This window comes from Salmo salar, chromosome 13 (assembly GCF_965601325.2).
Source record: "Salmo salar chromosome 13, fSalSal1, whole genome shotgun sequence".
Taxonomy (NCBI): domain Eukaryota; kingdom Metazoa; phylum Chordata; class Actinopteri; order Salmoniformes; family Salmonidae; genus Salmo; species Salmo salar.
In genome coordinates this window covers 10,723,336-10,745,565 of record NC_138303.1, presented here as the reverse complement: position 1 = coordinate 10,745,565, position 22,230 = coordinate 10,723,336, and the positions used below count along the sequence as shown (strand labels likewise).

The following is a 22,230-nucleotide window of genomic DNA, read 5'->3' as shown; positions in this document are numbered from 1 at the left end:
GAGCTCTAGTGTAAACCTACAGGACAGTAGTTCTCCAGGAACAGGGTTGGAGAGCTCTGGTGTAAACCTACAGGACAGTAGTTCTCCAGGAACAGGGTTGGAGAGCCCTGGTGTAAACCTACAGGACAGTAGTTCTCCAGGAACAGGGTTGGAGAGCTCTAGTGTAAACCTACAAGACAGTAGTTCTCCAGGAACAGGGTTGGAGAGCTCTGGTGTAAACCTACAGGACAGTAGTTCTCCAGGAACAGGGTTGGAGACCCCTGGTCTAATGGTTAAGGTGTTGGGTAAGAAGTCGCTGGTTCAATCGCACCAGTTACACTACTTCGCCTTCATTTGACGTCTTTGCGGGTGAACTATAATGTACTGTGACAAAGCAGCCAGGTAGTTAGCTACTGTAGCATCACCTGAAATTGACATCTTTGCAGATAAACCTCTCCTCATTGACCCCGCCGGTCTTGATCCTGCACCGAAGGATGTCCTGGTCATTTGGGGTGAAGTCAGCCTGGGTGATGCGCTCCAGGTCACTGAGGAAGCTGTGGGAGAGAGGCAGAGTCAATCAATCAACTAATCGATAAAATGTATTTATAAAGCCCTTTTTAGATCAGCAGTTATCACAGAGTGCTTTACAGTAACTAGAACCCAAAGACAACAGCACTGTCTAGCATCCACAGAGGCCATAGACCAGGGATCCTCAGCTGGCGGCCCGCAGGCCAAACTTTGGCCCGTGATTGATTTTATTTGGCCCCTCAATTTTTCTGAACAACAAAAAAAAACACAGAACAAAAATATAAATGCAACATGCATCAATTTCAAAGATTTTTACTGAGTTACAGTTCATATAAATTAGGCCCTAATGTATGGATTTGACATGATTGGGAATATAGATATGCATCTGTTGATCACAGATACCTTAATTTAAAAAAAGTAGGGGCGTGGATCAGAAAACCAGTCAGTATCTGGTGTGACCACCATTAGCCTTATGCAGCACAATATCTCCTTCACATAGAGTTGATCAGGCTGTTGATTGTGGGCTGTGGAATGTTGTCCCTCTCCTCTTTAATGGCTGTGTGAAGTTGCTGGATATTGGCAGGAACTGGAACACGCTGTCGTACATGTCAATCCAGAGCATCCCAAACAGGCTCAATCGGTGACATGTCTGGTGAGTATGCAGGCCATGGAAGAACTGGGACATTTTCAGCTTTCATGAATAGTGTACAGATCCTTGAGACGGGGCCATGCATTATCATGCTGAAAAGGGGATGGCAGCTGATGAATGGCACAACAATGGGCCTCAGGATCTCATCACGATATCTCATTGTCATCCATAAAATGCAATTGTGTTTGTTGTCTGTAGCTTATGCCTGCATGCCATACCATAACCCCACCTCCACCATGGGGCACTCTGTTCACAATGTTGACGTCAGCAAACCGCTGGCCTACACAACGCTACACCGGGATTCATCCGTGAAGAGCACACTTCTCCAGTGTGCCAGTGGCCATCGAAGGTGAGCATTTGCCCACTTAAGTCGGTTACAACAGGGAACTGCAGTCAGGTCAAGATCCTGGTGAGGACAACGAGCCCTCAAATGAGCTTCCCTGAGACGGTTTCTGAAAATTTCTACAGAAATTCTTCCATTGTGCAAACCCACAGTTTCATCAGATGTCCGGGTGGCTCGTCTCAGACGATCCCGCATGTGAAGAAGCCGGATGTGGATGTCCTGGGCTGGCGTGGTTACACGTGGTCTACGGTTGTGAGGCCGGTTGGGTGTACTGCCAAATTCTCTAAAACGGCAATGGAGGTGGCTTATGGTAGAGAAATTATCATTCAATGCTCTGATGGACATTCCTGTAGTCAGCATGCCAATTGCACGCTCCCTCAACGTGAGACAGCTGTGGCATTGTGTTGTGTGACAAAACTGCACATTTTAGAGTGGCCTTTTATTGTCCCCAATACAAGGTGCACCTGTGTAATGATCATGCTGTTTAATCAGCTTCTTGATATGCCACACCTGTCAAGTGGCTGGATTATCTTGGCAAATGAGAAATGTAAACAAATGTGAGCACTAAATTTGATATAATTTTTTTTTTTGTGCGTATGGACAATTTCTGGGATCTTTTATTTCAGCTCATGAAACATGAAACCAACACTTTACATGTTGCGTTTATATTTTTGTTCAGTATAAGACTGTAAAAACACCAGCAAAGTGATTTTCATTTTGGAAATCTGTTCCAAAGTATTCTCATGCATAACATAGATATGTGATCTTATACAAATGTCAGAAAGATTTGAAATAATTGTCTTTCAGTCAAATATTATATCTGCTTGGGCTTCTTGCTGTCAATTTGCAGTCTACGAATGATTTGTAATTATGTTCTGGCCCCCTGACCATCCAATCAAGGAAAAAAACGGCCCGCGTCTGAATCTGGTTATTGAGCCATGCCATAGACTCACTAGTGAGCGGAGTCGAGGAGATGGTAGCCCTCAGCTGCTGACTCGAAACACTCCTGGATGCCAGGGTCCAGCCACAGCTTCTTGATGCACTCAGCCAGCTCAGGAGACATGGTTCCCTCCTCAGTAGAGTTGGATAGGTTCTCCAGCTTCGTGCCTTCATCCTGGACACACAGAGAACAACACCCATACATACATCAGTATAGTATAACGTAACATAACCAGGCATAAAAGAAACACCTGAAACTAATGTAGACCCCCCCCCTTACACACATTCTGGTCTTGAAGAGAATACAAAAAAAACTGGGGGGGGGGGGGGGGGGTTCTCTTCTGCACTGTTCAACCAATCCAGTGAATGTGGAGGAAGAGTTAAGATGAAGTTTCGCCTTCTTAACATCCAAAAAGATTAAGTCCCGTCAAAGGCTCTCATTCCATTTCCCCTGACAACCGGAACTTCCAGCAACTCTGCAATAGTATAACATGCCTATACAGTATAGTATAACATGTCTATACAGTATAGTATAACATGCCTATACAGTATAGTATAACATGCCTATACAGTATAGTATAACATGCCTATACAGTATAGTATAACATGTCTATACAGTATAGTATAACATGCCTATACAGTATAGTATAACATGTCTACAGTAAAGTATAACATGTCTACAGTAAAGTATAACATGCCTATACAGTATAGTATAACATGCCTATACAGTATAGTATAACATGCCTATACAGTATAGTATAACATGCCTATACAGTATAGTATAACATGCCTATACAGTATAGTATAAAATGTCTATACAGTATAGTATAACATGCCTATACAGTATAGTATAACATGCCTATACAGTATAGTATAACATGTCTACAGTATAGTATAACATGTCTATACAGTATAGTATGTCTATACAGTATAGTATAACATGCCTATACAGTATAGTATAACATGTCTATACAGTATAGTATAACATGTCTATACAGTATAGTATAACATGTCTATACAGTATAGTATAACATGCCTATACAGTATAGTATAACATGCCTATACAGTATAGTATAACATGCCTATACAGTATAGTATAACATGTCTATACTGTCTAACATGTCTATACAGTATAGTATAACATGCCTATACAGTATAGTATAACATGCCTATACGGTATAGTATAACATGCCTATACGGTATAGTATAACATGCCTATACAGTATAGTATAACATGCCTATACAGTATAGTATAACATGCCTATACAGTATAGTATAACATGTCTATACTGTCTAACATGTCTATACTGTATAGTATAACATGCCTATACAGTATAGTATAACATGCCTATACGGTATAGTATAACATGCCTATACGGTATAGTATAACATGCCTATACAGTATAGTATAACATGGCTATACAGTATAGTATAAAGTGTCTACAGTATAGTATAACATGCCTATACAGTATAGTATAACATGTCTACAGTATAGTATAACATGTCTATACAGTATAGTATAACATGTCTATACAGTATAGTATAACATGCCTATACAGTATAGTATAACATGCCTATACATTATAGTATAACATGACTACAGTATAGTATAACATGCCTATACAGTATAGTATAACATGTCTACAGTATAGTATAACATGTCTATACAGTATAGTATAACATGCCTATACAGTATAGTATAACATGTCTATACAGTATAGTATAACATGTCTATACAGTATAGTATAACATGCCTTTACAGTATAGTATAACATGCCTATACAGTATAGTATAACATGTCTACAGTATAGTATAACATGTCTATACAGTATAGTATAACATGGCTATACAGTATAGTATAACATGCCTATACAGTATAGTATAACATGTCTATACAGTATAGTATAACATGTCTATACAGTATAGTATAACATGTCTATACAGTATAGTATAACATGTCTATACAGTATAGTATAACATGTCTATACAGTATAGTATAACATGTCTATACAGTATAGTATAACATGCCTATACAGTATAGTATAACATGCCTATACAGTATAGTATAACATGCCTATACAGTATAACATGTCTATACAGTATAGTATAACATGCCTATACAGTATAGTATAACATGCCTATACAGTATAGTATAACATGCCTATACAGTATAGTATAACATGTCTATACTGTCTAACATGTCTATACTGTATAGTATAACATGCCTATACGGTATAGTATAACATGCCTATACAGTATAGTATAACATGGCTATACAGTATAGTATAAAGTGTCTACAGTATAGTATAACATGCCTATACAGTATAGTATAACATGTCTATACAGTATAGTATAACATGCCTATACAGTATAGTATAACATGCCTATACATTATAGTATAACATGCCTATACAGTATAGTATAACATGTCTATACAGTATAGTATAACATGCCTATACAGTATAGTATAACATGCCTATACAGTATAGTATAACATGCCTATACAGTATAGTATAACATGCCTATACAGTATAGTATACCATGCCTATACAGTATAGTATAACATGCCTATACAGTATAGTATAACATGTGTATACAGTATAGTATAAAGTGTCTACAGTATAGTATAACATGCCTATACAGTATAGTATAACATGTCTATACAGTATAGTATAACATGCCCATACAGTATAGTATAACATGCCTATACAGTATAGTATAACATGTCTATACAGTATAGTATAACATGCCTATACAGTATAGTATAACATGTCTATAGTATAACATGTCTATACGTATAGTATAAGTGTCTACAGTATAGTATAACATGCCTATATAGTATAGTATAACATGCCTGTATAGTATACAATGTCTGCAGTATAGTATAACATGTCTATACAGTATAGTATAAAGTGTCTACAGTATAGTATAACATGTCTATACAGTATAGTATAACATGTCTATACAGTATAGTATAACATGTCTATACAGTATAGTATAACATGCCTATACAGTATAGTATAACATGCCTATACAGTATAGTATAACATGCCTATACAGTATAGTATAACATGCCTATACAGTATAGTATAACATGTCTATACAGTATAGTATAAAGTGTCTACAGTATAGTATAACATGCCTATATAGTATAGTATAACATGCCTGTATAGTATAAAATGTCTGCAGTATAGTATAACATGTCTATACAGTATAGTATAAAGTGTCTACAGTATAGTATAACATGTCTATACAGTATACTATAGTATAAAATGTCTATAGTATAACATGTCTATACAGTATAGTATAGTTCTACAGCATAGTATAACATGTCTATATAGTATAGTATAGTATAACATGTATGTATAGTATAAAGTGTCTACAGTATAGAATAACATGTCTATACAGTATAGAATAGTATAAAGTGTCTACAGTATAGTATAACATGTCAATATAGTTTAGTATAACATGTCTATATAGTATAGTATAACATGTATGTATAGTATAAAGTGTCTACAGTATAGTATAACATGTCTATATAGTATAACATGTCTATATAGTATAACATGTCTATACAGTATAGTATAACATGTCTATATAGTATAACATGTCTATATAGTATAACATGTCTATACAGTATAGTATAAAGTGTCTACAGTATAGTATAACATGTCAATATAGTTTAGTATAACATGTCTATATAGTATAGTATAACATGTATGTATAGTATAAAGTGTCTACAGTATAGTATAACATGTCTATATAGTATAGTATAACATGTATGTATAGTATAAAGTGTCTACAGTATAGTATAACATGTCTATACATTATAGAATAGTATAAAGTGTCTACAGTATAGTATAACATGTCTATATAGTATAACATGTCTATACAGTATAGTATAAAGTGTCTACAGTATAGTATAACATGTCAATATAGTTTAGTATAACATGTCTATATAGTATAGTATAACATGTATGTATAGTATAAAGTGTCTACAGTATAGTATAACATGTCTATATAGTATAGTATAACATGTATGTATAGTATAAAGTGTCTACAGTATAGTATAACATGTCTATACAGTATAGAATAGTATAAAGTGTCTACAGTATAGTATAACATGTCTATATAGTATAACATGTCTGTACAGTATAGTATAATTTAGTGGCTACAGTATAGTATAACATGTCTATATAGTATAACATGTCTATACAGTATAGTGTAATTTAGTGTCTACAGTATAGTATAAAATGTCTACAGTATAACATGTCTAAAGTATAGTATAACATCTCTATACAGTATGGTATACTATAATGTGTCTACAGTATATAACATGCCTGTATAGTATAAAATGTCTATACAGTATAGTATAAAGTGTCTACAGTATAGTATAACATGTCTATACAGTATAGTATAACATGCCTGTATAGTATAAAATGTCTGCAGTATAGTATAACATGTCTATACAGTATGGTATAGTATAAAATGTCTATAGTATAGTATAAAATGTCTACAGTATAGTATAACATGTGTCTACAGTACAGTATAACACGTCTATACAATATAGTATAAAGTGTCTACAGTATAGTATAACATGTCTATATAGTATAACATGTCTATACAGTATAGTATAGTATAAAGTGTCTACAGTATAGTAAAACATGTCTATTCAGTATTGTATAAAATGTCTACAGTATAACGTGTCTACAGTATAGTATAGCATGCCTGTACAGTACAGTATAGTATAAAATGTCTACAGTATAGTATAACAGTATAGCATAGTATATCTATATAGTATAGTATGACATGTCTACAGTATAGTATAACATGTCTATAGTATAACATGTCTACAGTATAGTATAACATGCTTATTTAATTTTTTTTATTTAACCTTTATATAAGTAGTCAAGTCAGGTAAGAATAAATTCTTATTTACAATGACGGCCTGCTCTGGGCAAACTCTAACCCGGACAACGCTGTGGTAATTGTGCGCTGCCCTATGGGACTCCCAATCACGGCCGGCTGTGATACAGCCTGGAATCGAACCAGGGTCTGTAGTGACGCCTTTAGCACTGAGAAAAAGTGCCTTAGACCGCTGCGCCACACGGGATCCCCAGCATGTCTATAGTATAACATGTCTATATAGTATGACAGTATAGTATAACATGTTTATATAGTATATTGTAACATGTCTATATAGTATAGTATGACAGTATAGTATAACATGTCTATACAGTATAGTATACCATGTATATACAATATAGTATTACATTTCTGTACAGTATAGTATAACATGTCTTAAGTATTACATATCTAACATGTCTATACAGTATAGTATAGTATACCCTGTATATACAATATAGTATAGCATGTCTGTATAGTATAACATAGTTTAGAATAACATGTTTATACCCTATACTATAACAGTATAGTATAGTATAGTATAACATGTCTATATAGTATAGTATAACATGTCTATATAGTATAGTATAACATGTCTATATAGTATAGTATAACATGTCTATATTGTATAACATGTCTATACAGTATAGTAAAACACATGTATATATAGTATAGTATGACATGTCTATACAGCATAGTATAGTATGTTTATTCAGTATAGTATAATGTTTATACAGTACAGTATAACGTGTTTATTCAGTATAGTATAACGTGTTTATACACTATAGTATAATATAACATGTTTATACAGTATAATATATTATAACATGTCTATACAGTATAGTGTAACATGTCTGTACAGTATAGTGTAACATGTTTATACAGTATAGTGTGGTATAACATGTCTATACAGTATAGTATAACATGTCTTTAAAGTATAATATATTATAACGTGTGTGTATACAGTATAGTATAACGTGTGTATACAGCATATGAGAACATGTGAATACAGTATAGTGTAACATGACTATACTGTATAGTATAACATTTCTGTACAGTATAGTATAACATGTCTATACACTATAGTATAGTATACTGTATCTATACAGCATAGTATAACGTGTGTGTATAGTATAACGTTTCTATAAAGTATAGTATAACATGTCTATACAGTATAGTATAACATGTCTATACAGTATAGTATAACATGCCTATACAGTATAGTATAACATGCCTATACAGTATAGTATAACATGTCTACAGTATAGTATAACATGCCTATACAGTATAGTATAACATGCCTATATAGTATAGTATAACATGTCTATACAGTATAGTATAACATGTCTATACAGTATAGTATAACATGCCTATACAGTATAGTATAACATGTCTATACTGTCTAACATGTCTATACTGTCTAACATGTCTATACTGTATAGTATAACGTTTCTGTACAGTATAGTATAACATGTCTATACGCTATAGTATAGTATACTGTATCTATACAGCATAGTATAACGTGTGTGTATAGTATAACGTTTCTATAAAGTATAGTATAACATGTTTATACAGTTTAGTATATCATGTCTAACATGTCTATATAGTATAACATGTCTATATAGTATAATAGTATAGTATAACAGTGTAGTATAGTATAACATGTCTTTACAGTATAGTATAATAGTATAGTATAACAGTATAGTATAACATGCCTGTATAGTATAACATGTCTATATAGTATAGTATAACATATATTATAACATGTCTATATAGTATAGTAGAACAGTATAGTATAGTATAACATATAGTATAACATGGCTATATAGTATAGTAGAACAGTATAGTATAACATGTCTATATAGTATAGTAGAACAGTATAGTATAGTATAACATGTCTATATAGTATAGTATAACATGTCTATATAGTATAGTATAACATGTATATCATGTCTAACATGTCTATATAGTATAACATGTCTATACAGTATAATAGTATAGTATAACAGTATAGTATAACATGCCTGTATAGTATAACATGTATATATAGTATAGTATAACAGTATAGTATAACATATATTATAACATGTCTATATAGTATAGTAGAACAGTATAGTATAGTATAACATATAGTATAACATGTCTATATAGTATAGTATAACAGTATAGTATAACATGTCTATATAGTATAGTAGAACAGTATAGTATAGTATAACATGTCTATATAGTATAGTATAACAGTATAGTATAACATGTCTATATAGTATAGTAGAACAGTATAGTATAGTATAACATGTCTATATAGTATAGTATAACATGTCTATATAGTATAGTATAACATGTATATCATGTCTAACATGTCTATATAGTATAACATGTCTATACAGTATAATAGTATAGTATAACAGTGTAGTATAGTATAACATGTCTTTATAGTATAATAGTATAGTATAACAGTATAGTATAACATGCCTGTATAGTATAACATGTCTATATAGTATAGTATAACATGTTCATACAGTATAGTATAACAGTATAGTATAACATGTTCATCCAGTATAGTATAACAGTATAGTATAACAGTATAGTATAACATATATTATAACATGTCTATATAGTATAGTATAACAGTATAGTATAACATATGGTATAGTATAACATGTTCATACAGTATAGTATAACAGTATAGTATAACGTGTCTATATAGTACAGTATAACATGTCTATATAGTATAACATATAGTATAACATGTCTATATAGTATAGTATAACATATGGTATAGTCTAACATGTCTATATAGTATAGTATAACAGTATAGTATACCATATGGTATTGTCTAACATGTCTATATAGTATAACATGTCTATATAGTATAACAGTGTAGTATAGTATAACATGTCTTTACAGTATAGTATAATAATATAGTATAACAGTAGTATGGTATAACATGCCTGATAGTATAACATGTCTATATAGTATAGTATAACATGTTCATACAGTATAGTATAACATGTATAACATGTCAATATAGTACAGTATATTGTTATATATTATAGCATGGTTTTGCACACATCACACACTTATACACACACGCAAACACCCAGCCTGCAGTACCCACCTCCACGGCCGGTGATCCGTACTTGATCCCCAGGATGCTCATGCCTCTGACGATGGACAGAGCTGACTGCAAGATGTTACCAAAGATCGCCCCTCTGGATGTCACCTTCTCCTCCTCATTAAAACCACCCAGGTGGAGGATTCTTAGAAGAAGAAGAAGTATTGGGTTTGTATATAGTAATTCCACTTTTAAAAAATTGTTTAACGTAGTCCTTGTGCATAGAGTTGTATGGTTTGTTTAACTTTGTGACATCTGTCTCAGTATCACTCTGATGGAATTTCCCTGTGGCTCAATTATCCAAACTGCCACCTAGTGGTATTTCTGTGGCAATGCAGCTCACTGCTCTGCTGCCCCACATTAACAGTGAGAGAGAACCCAAAAGCGTACTTAATTTCTAATTTAACTTACTTCATTTGTTTTACAATGGTGCTTTTCCCAGACTCCTCAGCACCTGAAAAAGAAAACAAAAATACACAATTTATTACAACAGTTAAATAAATGTCAACAATGTCATTTTAAATTACAAGGGTTTCATCAGTGACTGGCTCAACAAAAAAAAAACGAGCTGACAAGGTGAAAAACCTGCCGATGTCCCCTTGAGCAAAGCACTTCACCCTAATTTACTCCAAGGGTGTTGTATTATTAAGACTGACCCTGTAAAACAACACATTCTACTACACTATCCTGTGTACGTGACAATAAAATATCATAATACTCCTGGACCTGGTGGCCAACGAAACATAGGGTTATTCCCAAATGGCACCCTCTTCCCTATATAGTGCCCTAATTTTGACCAGAGCCCTATGGGACAGGTTGAAAATAGAGCGGTTTGACAGAACAGGCTGTGTGGAGATCAATGACATCTCCTTACTGGGACTCAGAACACACCAGGACAATGGTCTGGATGTCACTTAAAAACCTTCATTTTAAAACCTTCATTTTAAACGCTATTGTTTGACCAGTGCTTAATAGGATACCATTTGAGAGGCAGCCTGGATCTCTCAGAGACTTCAGGATAAAAAGACCTTGATGTCACCTAAAATCTTTATTTTAAACCTTTATTTTAAAACCTCTAAAATACTATGGGTGCAGACCTCAACATGTAACCAGACCAGTGCAGTACAGCTCAGCTCGTTTTTTGAGCTCAGATGGACCCTTATTCCCTACATAGTGCACTACTTTTGACCAGAGTTCTATGGAACCCTCTTCCCTACATAGTGCACTACTTTTGACCAGAGCCCTATGGAACCCTCTTCCCTACATAGTGCACTACTTTTGACCAGAGCTCTATGGAACCCTCTTCCCTACATAGTGCACTACTTTTGACCAGAGCCCTATGGAACCCGCTTCCCTACATAGTGCACTACTTTTGACCAGAGTCCTATGGATCCCTCTTCCCTACATAGTGCACTACTGCTTAAATAGGGTTCCGTTTGCGACGCGACCTGGTTCTCTCAGGCAGATCAGGACAAAGGCCTTGGTGTCACTTATTTAAAACCTTTATTTAAACCCTTTATTTAAACACCATATTTAAAAGAAGCCCTCGGGCTTTATTGTTTTTAGCCTCGCTAACTGTTTATGTTTGTAATGCTGTGTCCAGCTGGATCAACCTACTACTTTCAAATGTCCCATAAATTCAGTCAGTCAACACTATGGTACGGACCCCACCCTGCACCCAGCCTGTATGTTAGTAGATAATGCTCAGCACTAGCCTGGTTCCAGTTCTGTTTGTGCTGTCTTGCCATGGCTATAGCGGCAGGACAACGGACATAGATAGGAATTGGTTATACAACACAAACAATCTGGTGCCAGGCTCTCAGCTCAGCTTAAAGACTCTCTCCACAGGTCTCTCTTTTACCCATCACGTCTACTCCCGCTGCCCCTCTCCGCAGCTCGACGTGGCCGGTTGTCTCATCGTTACGCGCACCTGCGCCTCATGACACTCACCTGGACTCCATCACCTTCCTGATTACCTCCCCTATATCTGTCACTCCGCTTTGTTCTTTCCTCAGGCGTTATTGACTCTGTTTCTGTTTCGTGTCTGTACGCTTTTCATGTTTTGCACTATGTTCTATTTATTATTCAATTTGCACTCCCTGTATTTGCTTCCCGACTCCCAGCGTACACGTTACAGAATAACGCCTCACCAAGGGGAAGCATAAGGGATATTATTATTATTATAATTATTTGGTCGTGACGTCAGGTCCAACTGCCGCTGCCGAAGCAACCGTGGATGCCTCAGCCGGCTCGTCAGCCTGGAAACGTTTCGTTTGGCCACTGTGGATCAAGAGATATCACTGCCTGCGTAATAAAACAACAATCAACCTGAGAAAAGAGACCTTAAAACTTGTGTTAGCTTCGCATCCCCAATCTAATGTCTAGGCTTTACTGCAGAGGGCTAACAAAAAAGTATTGGGACAAATTCACTTATGTGTAGTAAAAAGTGTAGTATTTGCTCCCATATTCCTAGCATGCAATGACTACATCAAGCTTTTGACTACATCAAGCTTGGTATGCATTTGCTCATTATTTTGGTTGTGTTTAAGATTAAGAGAAAGTTAGACGCACAAATATCATACCCCAGCAACAAATGCTAACCTCCCCTTATTGAAATGGTGAGGTTAGAATGTCTTTCTCATTCATTATTCACGATTAATTCAGGATTATCCGTAATCATGGTATCATCCACATTAATGTAAAAGTGTTTAGAAACATATTCTATTCTTATTTACAATAAAAGTGACTCCAAAATGACACTACATTATTTACCATTAATTTCTGTTGGGCACAAAATAATCTGAAACACAACCAAAACCAAGAACGAATGCATCCAACAACTTTGTAGAGTCACAAGCTTGATATAGTCATTACTGTGCTAACAATATGGGACCAAATACTTATATGGATGAAAATACACTCAAATTAAAGCTGACAGTCTGCACTTTAATGTCATTGTTTGATTTCAAGTATAGAATATAAAGCCAAAATAAGAAAAATGCTTCACTGTTCCAATGATTAAGGAGGGCACTGTATATACTGACTGTTTCTGGATCTGATCTTTGACCTTGATTGAGACTTTAAGTGGCTACATGCAGAGAGGCTAAGGGAATTACCCTTTTCACACTACTGAAACTCAGCCCAGTCAAACCCTGCTGATCTGAGAACCCATCTGAATCCTGCTGATCTGAGAACCCAGTCAAACCCTGCTGATCTGAGAACCCATCTGAACCCTGCTGATCTGAGAACCCATCTGAACCCTGCTTATCTGAGAACCCATCTGAACCATGCTGATCTAAGAACCCATCTGAACCCTGCTGATCTGAGAACCCATCTGAACCCTGCTATCTGAGAACCCATCTGAACCATGCTGATCTGAGAACCCATCTGAACCCTGCTGATCTGAGAACCCATCTGAACCCTGCTGATCTGAGAACCCATCTGAACCCTGCTGATCTGAGAACCCATCTGAACCCTGCTGATCTGAGAACCCATCTGAACCCTGCTGATCTGAGAACCCAGTCAAACCCTGCTGATCTGAGAACCCATCTGAACCCTGCTGATCTGAGAACCCAGTCAAACCCTGCTGATCTGAGAACCCATCTGAACCCTGCTGATCTGAGAACCCATCTGAACCCTGCTGATCTGAGAACCCATCTGAACCCTGCTGATCTGAGAACCCAGTCAAACCCTGCTGATCTGAGAACCCATCTGAACCCTGCGGATCTGAGAACCCATCTGAACCATGCTGATCTGAGAACCCATCTGAACCCTGCTGATCTGAGAACCCATCTGAACCCTGCTGATCTGAGAACCCATCTGAACCCTGCTGATCTGAGAACCCATCTGAACCCTGCTGATCTGAGAACCCAGTCAAACCCTGCTGATCTGAGAACCCAGTCAAACCCTGCTGATCTGAGAACCCATCTGAACCATGCTGATCTGAGAACCCATCTGAACCCTGCTGATCTGAGAACCCATCTGAACCCTGCTGATCTGAGAACCCATCTGAACCATGCTGATCTGAGAACAAAGTCAAACCCTGCTGATCTGAGAACCCATCTGAACCCTGCTGATCTGAGAACCCAGTCAAACCCTGCTGATCTGAGAACCCAGTCAAACCCTGCTGATCTGAGAACCCATCTGAACCATGCTGATCTGAGAACCCATCTGAACCCTGCTGATCTGAGAACCCATCTGAACCCTGCTGATCTGAGAACCCATGAACCATGCTGATCTGAGAACCCATCTGAACCCTGCTGATATGAGAACCCATCTGAACCCTGCTGATCTGAGAACCCATCTGAACCCTGCTGATCTGAGAACCCATCTGAACCCTGCTGATCTGAGAACCCATCTGAACCCTGCTGACCTGAGAACCTAGTCAAACCCTGCTGATCTGAGAACCCATCTGAACCCTGCTGATCTGAGAACCCATCTGAACCCTGCTGATCTGAGAACCCATCTGAACCCTGCTGATCTGAGAACCCATCTGAACTCTGCTGATCTGAGAACCCATCTGAATCCTGCTGATCTGAGAACCCATCTGAACCCTGCTGATCTGAGAACCCATCTGAACCCTGCTGATCTGAGAACCCATCTGAACCCTGCTGATCTGAGAACCCATCTGAACCCTGCTGATCTGAGAACCCATGAACCATGCTGATCTGAGAACCCATCTGAACCCTGCTGATATGAGAACCCATCTGAACCCTGCTGATCTGAGAACCCATCTGAACCCTGCTGATCTGAGAACCCATCTGAACCCTGCTGATCTGAGAACCCATCTGAACCCTGCTGACCTGAGAACCTAGTCAAACCCTGCTGATCTGAGAACCCATCTGAACCCTGCTGATCTGAGAACCCATCTGAACCCTGCTGATCTGAGAACCCATCTGAACCCTGCTGATCTGAGAACCCATCTGAACCCTGCTGATCTGAGAACCCATCTGAACTCTGCTGATCTGAGAACCCATCTGAACCCTGCTGATCTGAGAACCCATCTGAACCCTGCTGATCTGAGAACCCAGTCAAACCCTGCTGATCTGAGAACCCATCTGAACCCTGCTGATCTGAGAACCCAGTCAAACCCTGCTGATCTGAGAACCCAGTCAAACCCTGCTGATCTGAGAACCCATCTGAACCATGCTGATCTGAGAACCCATCTGAACCCTGCTGATCTGAGAACCCATCTGAACCCTGCTGATCTGAGAACCCATCTGAACCCTGCTGATCTGAGAACCCATGAACCATGCTGATCTGAGAACCCATCTGAACCCTGCTGATCTGAGAACCCATCTGAACCCTGCTGATCTGAGAACCCATCTGAACCCTGCTGATCTGAGAACCCATCTGAACCCTGCTGATCTGAGAACCCATCTGAACCCTGCTGACCTGAGAACCTAGTCAAACCCTGCTGATCTGAGAACCCATCTGAACCCTGCTGATCTGAGAACCCATCTGAACCCTGCTGATCTGAGAACCCATCTGAACCATGCTGATCTGAGAACCCATCTGAATCCTGCTGATCTGAGAACCCATCTGAATCCTGCTGATCTGAGAACCCATCTGAACCCTGCTGATCTGAGAACCCATCTGAACCCTGCTGATCTGAGAACCCATCTGAACCCTGCTGATCTGAGAACCCATCTGAACCCTGCTGATCTGAGAACCCATCTGAACCCTGCTGATCTGAGAACCCATCTGAACCCTGCTGATCTGAGAACCCATCTGAACCCTGCTGATCTGAGAACCCATCTGAACCATGCTGATCTGAGAACCCATCTGAATCCTGCTGATCTGAGAACCCATCTGAATCCTGCAGATCTGAGAACCCATCTGAACCCTGCTGATCTGAGAACCCATCTGAACCCTGCTGATCTGAGAACCCATCTGAACCCTGCTGATCTGAGAACCCATCTGAACCATGCTGATCTGAGAACCCATCTGAATCCTGCTGATCTGAGAACCCATCTGAATCCTGCAGATCTGAGAACCCATCTGAATCCTGCAGATCTGAGAACCCATCTGAACCCTGCTGATCTGAGAACCCATCTGAACCCTGCTGATCTGAGAACCCATCTGAACCCTGCTGATCTGAGAACCCATCTGAACCATGCTGATCTGAGAACCCATCTGAACCCTGCTGATCTGAGAACCCATCTGAACCCTGCTGATCTGAGAACCCATCTGAACCCTGCTGATCTGAGAACCCATCTGAACCCCTACATCATAGGTGCTGGAAGAGGAACTAGGTGAAAAGAATACTGTAAGTCAGAGCCAGCACAGTACAGTTTGGATTGGGTTGGAATGATGTGAAAGCAGTGGAGTAAAGTACTTAAATAAAAATACTTTAAAGTACTACTTAAGATGTTTTTTGGGGGTCTCTGTACTTTACTATTTATATTTTTGAAAACTTTTACTTTTACTCCACTACATTCCTAAAGAAAATAATGTACTTTTTACTCCATACATTTTTCCTGACACACAAAAGTAGTCTTTGAAATTATTTATACTTTTACTTTTGATACTTAAGTGTATTTAGCAATTACATTTACTTTTGATACTTATATATATATATATATATATTTAAAACCAAATACTTTTAGACTTTTACTGAAGTAGTATTTTACTGTGTGACTTTTACTTGAGTCATTTTCTATTCAGGTATCTTTACTTTTACTCAAGTATGACATTTGGGTACATTTTCCACCACTGTGTGAAAGTACAGTTTGGATTGGGTCAGCATGATAGTGTGAAAGGTTAAATGCTGTCTGACGAGAGGATGGGTACACCAATCTGGACTGGATTCTGAGACTGGACTAAGCCAGTTAGAGTAATAGGCTTGGCCTCTCATCAGCAAGGGAACATGATTGACTTGGACCTAAAGTAGTGATTATTTCAGCACCTCACTGTGTCCTGACTATCCCCTAGACTACAACTCTTCTGGGAGGGAGCAATGTACCTCAGGGAGAAATGTACTTCAATGTACCTCAGGGAGAAATGTACCTCAGGGAGAAATGTACTTCAATGTACCTCAGGGAGAAATGTACCTCAGGGAGAAATGTACTTCAATGTACCTTAAAGCTCTTAGTCTGTACTTTAACAATGTTCCTTATTTTCTAGGTTCAGTCACATATATCTTAAAACATTCTAAGAGAAAGAACATTATGCCTTGATCAGTGTTTGTTTGCTCTTAACTGTCAATGTTCAGACAAAGTGTTGCTCTTAACCAGGGCTGTCCAACCCTCTTCCTGGAGATCTACCGTCCTGTAGGTTTTCAGTCCAACCCTCTTCCTGGAGATCTACCGTCCTGTAGGTTTTCAGTCCAACCCTCTTCCTGGAGATCTACCGTCCTGTAGGTTTTCAGTCCAACCCTCTTCCTGGAGATCTACCGTCCTGTAGGTTTTCAGTCCAACCCTCTTCTTGGAGATCTACCGTCCTGTAGGTTTTCAGTCCAACCCTCTTCCTGGAGATCTACCGTCCTGTAGGTTTTCAGTCCAACCCTCTTCCTGGAGATCTACCGTCCTGTAGGTTTTCAGTCCAACCCTCTTCCTGGAGATCTACCGTCCTGTAGGTTTTCAGTCCCACCCTCTTCCTGGAGATCTACCTTCCTGTAGGTTTTCAGCCCAACCCTCTTCCTGGAGATCTACAGTCCGGTAGGTTTTCAGCCCAATCTGCTTCCTGGAGATCTACCGTCCTGTAGGTTTTCAGCCCAACCCTCTTCCTGGAGATCTACAGTCTGGTAGGTTTTCAGTCCAACCCTCTTCCTGGAGATCTACCGTCCTGTAGGTTTTCAGTCCAACCCTCTTCCTGGAGATCTACCGTCCTGTAGGTTTTCAGTCAAACCCTAATTTAACACACCTGATTCTATTTATTAGCTGCTCAACCAGACCTTAACTAGCTGAATCAGATACACTAAATTAGGGAAACCTACAGGACAGTAGATCTCCAGGAAGAGGGTTGGGCAGCCCTGCTTTTAACTGTCAGTCTTCAGACAAAGTGAATAATCAATTCACAGACAAAAACAGGACTTCATTGTCTGTGTTTGATTGAAATTGGACCATAGAGAAAGTATCATATCATTTGATGGACTATATTCAACAGCAGAAACATTAAATGTGCAAATTACAGATGTTTTTCAAACAGGTGACATCTGGTAATCTCAATTTAATTTGAAATAGTTGTAGTGCTATCCGGAGGCCAAATGTGTTGTGTTAAATGTTGCCCCCCCCCCCCCCTTTAAACCTCTGACATCACATCATATGCCACAACAAATATCCTGTTCATTATTCCATGGTTATTTAGTTGAAATATATCCTTTCAGTTTCTCTATGAACAGGGAAAAAATATAATGGAGGATCCTAACATCTTAGCCGTTAGACCGAAAGGACATCCTTCTGGCTTAGAAGTCTCAGACAGGAACTAACTCTTCACAATAACATAATGATTTTCAAATCACCTCCGATGCATTCACACCAATGGGTTCAGTTCAGTTCACTTACCCAGCATCAGTACTTTAACTGCCTTGGACTCTGCCAGCTGCTTCTTCAGCTCCTTGGAGTCTGTCCCCTCCTCTCCCTCCATCTCCAGATCCTCAGGCTCGTCCATCGACATTTTGGTGTTTAGTTGTCCGGAGTGCCTAGTTACACAGAAACAGCCTTTCAGTCACTAAACGATGTGTGATCGTCCAGATAAAGGAACAATCAGTTAGATCGTTAGGTAGTTACACAGAAACAGCCCTTTCACTCACTAAACGATGTGTGATCGTCCAGATAAAGGAACAATCAGTTAGAACGTTAGGTCGTTGTTGGCTAGGTAGGCTACTGTTCAAAAGTTGAGTCAGAGTGTCGCTCCTCTGCGGGTTCAGGTGCTAAATGTCACTCGGGTAGTCTCTGTGGTTTAAAGCTCATGTCATAGAACATGGAACCAGAAGCCAAATCCTATTAACACAGCTAATCAGGCCTGGACTGAAGAGACCAAAACACGACCGATTTGGCTCCTCTACGGTTGGTTAGGGATTTGAGATGGAGAGATGCACTGACTGTTCCGTTTTTCTGTAACTTTGACACCAGAGAATGATCTTTCAGAGGATTTGTACTGTATATTATTTATTAAAGAGCATTTGTACCTCCATTAGAGGACTTTAAAATGAAATATATATATATATATGTATATATATAGATATATAGCCATTGATTCTTGAAGAGTATAACTCAATGCCTTATGAGCTTGTTGTTTTACTCCAATGTTTGTAAAACACAGTACATGTAAACAAACACTGTATGGCCTGAAAACATGTTTCATACTATAAAGTTGATATCATGGATGGTCAATCCTTGTATCATATCTCTGTCTAGCAGAGAGTGGTTACATTTCTCCAGCCCCGTCCCTCAGCTGTTTAACCGCGTTGTTATTGTTTGAACTGCAGGTTTCCCTTTTAAGAGCTCTTGTATATAGTCTATATAAACCATGCTGGAAAGGACAATGTGAAAGAAACATTTCCGAGCTAGCACAGTATGGTTCAGGTCGGTACGATTGTGTGAGAAGGGTGTGTGCAGGCTTTTGATCCAGCACTGCTTTAGCCTACCTCATCACAACCTTAGATCAGGTTTAACCTACCTCATCACAACCTTAGATCAGGGTTAAACCTACCTCATCACGACCTTAGACCAGGGTTAACCTACCTCATCAGGAAACTTAGACCAGGGTTAACCTACCACATCAGGAAACTTAGACCAGGGTTAACCTACCTCATCACGACCTTAGACCAGGATTAACCTACCTCATCACGACCTTAGACCAGGGTTAACCTACCTCATCACGGCCTTAGACCAGGGTTAACCTACCTCATCACGACCTTAGACCAGGGTTAACCTACCTCATCACGACCTTAGACCAGGGTTAACCTACCTCATCACGACCTTAGATCAGGGTTAACCTACCTCATCACGACCTTAGACCAGGGTTAACCTACCTCATCACAACCTTAGACCAGGGTTAACCTACCTCATAAGGAAACTTAGACCAGGGTTAACCTACCTCATCAGGAAACTTAGACCAGGGTTAACTTACCTCATCACGACCTTAGACCAGGATTAACCTACCTCATCACGACCTTAGACCAGGGTTAACCTAGCTCATCACGACCTTAGACCAGGGTTAACCTACCTCATCACGACCTTAGACCAGGGTTAACCTACCTCATCACGACCTTAGACCAGGGTTAACCTACCTCATCACGACCTTAGATCAGGGTTAACCTACCTCATCACGACCTTAGACCAGGGTTAACCTACCTCATCACAACCTTAGACCAGGGTTAACCTACCTCATCAGGAAACTTAGACCAGGGTTAACCTACCTCATCAGGAAACTTAGACCAGGGTTAACTTACCTCATCACGACCTTAGACCAGGATTAACCTACCTCATCACGACCTTAGACCAGGGTTAACCTACCTCATCAGGACCTTAGACCAGGGTTAACCTACCTCATCAGGAAACTTAGACCAGGGTTAACCTACCTCATCAGGAAACTTAGACCAGGGTTAACCTACCTCATCACGACCTTAGACCAGGATTAACCTACCTCATCACGACCTTAGACCAGGGTTAACCTACCTCATCACGGCCTTAGACCAGGGTTAACCTACCTCATCACGACCTTAGACCAGGGTTAACCTACCTCATCACGACCTTAGATCAGGGTTAACCTACCTCATCACGACCTTAGACCAGGGTTAACCTACCTCATCACAACCTTAGACCAGGGTTAACCTACCTCATCAGGAAACTTAGACCAGGGTTAACTTACCTCATCACGACCTTAGACCAGGATTAACCTACCTCATCACGACCTTAGACCAGGGTTAACCTACCTCATCACGACCTTAGACCAGGGTTAACCTACCTCATCACAACCTTAGACCAGAGTTAACCTACCTCATCACGACCTTAGACCAGGGTTAACCTACCTCATCACGACCTTAGATCAGGGTTAACCTACCTCATCAGGACCTTAGACCAGGGTTAACCTACCTCATCACAACCTTAGACCAGGGTTAACCTACCTATCACAACCTTAGACCAGGGTTAACCTACCTCATAACGACCTTAGACCAGGGTTAACCTACCTCATCACAACCTTAGATCAGGGTTAACCTACCTCATCAGGACCTTAGACCAGGGTTAACCTACCTCATCAGGACCTTAGATCAGGGTTAACCTACCTCATCACAACCTTAGACCAGGGTTAACCTACCTCATCACGAGAGTGTGATTCTGACTCACCTCCGCTACACCTTAGACCAGGGTTCAGCTCCCGCCCGTGACAAAGCCAACTACAGGAGTGGAGTTGGTAAACCCTGGCAGAACCCTGGTAGAACCATGGTAGGACCCTGGCAGAACCCTGACGCAGTTCAAAAGCCCTAGCAACCTCTCCGGGAGAACACTTTTATCCCTAAAAAGCAGAAGGGAACCCCGATCCAAGGCTACATTTTGCATCTCTCCATTTTCGACTCAAGTGCTTTCCTGAGATAGTCAGCATCAGATGGACGTCACTGAATCTCCCCTAACAGAAACGCTATGTGACAGCTAGCTACTTTACTCCAGAGCCAAATCCCCAAAGGCTTCCATCGTCAGCTAATCATGGCCTCATCATCTAGCCAATCCAATGAACGTCTCTAAGGCGTGGATGGCTGGACTAGGCCAACCACACACACAGGCGCACGAGTGGACATTCACACACACAGGCGCACACGGACATACACAC

General features: G+C 39.2%; 1 protein-coding gene across 3 annotated transcripts in view; it reads right to left on the bottom strand.

Annotated features, from left to right (window-relative positions):
• The window catches only part of LOC106566369 (guanine nucleotide-binding protein G(t) subunit alpha-2-like), a 28,509-nt gene extending 6,480 nt beyond the window's left edge, over positions 1–22,029 (bottom strand). Inside the window, exons 1-6 of one of the 3 annotated variants that reach the window (XM_082959816.1) lie at positions 21,750–22,029; positions 18,963–19,099; positions 10,870–10,912; positions 10,462–10,603; positions 2,453–2,613; positions 405–533 (exon numbers count right to left, since the gene is read on the bottom strand). In XM_082959816.1, the coding sequence (XP_082815942.1) occupies positions 405–533; positions 2,453–2,613; positions 10,462–10,603; positions 10,870–10,912; positions 18,963–19,074 (587 nt within the window). In that variant the 5' untranslated portion in view covers positions 19,075–19,099; positions 21,750–22,029. Of the gene's footprint in view, positions 1–404; positions 534–2,452; positions 2,614–10,461; positions 10,604–10,869; positions 10,913–18,962; positions 19,365–21,749 lie in introns of those variants that run through there. The other 2 variants (XM_082959815.1, XM_082959817.1) reach the window with 2 other exon arrangements.
• Positions 22,030–22,230: the final 201 nt, after the last annotated feature.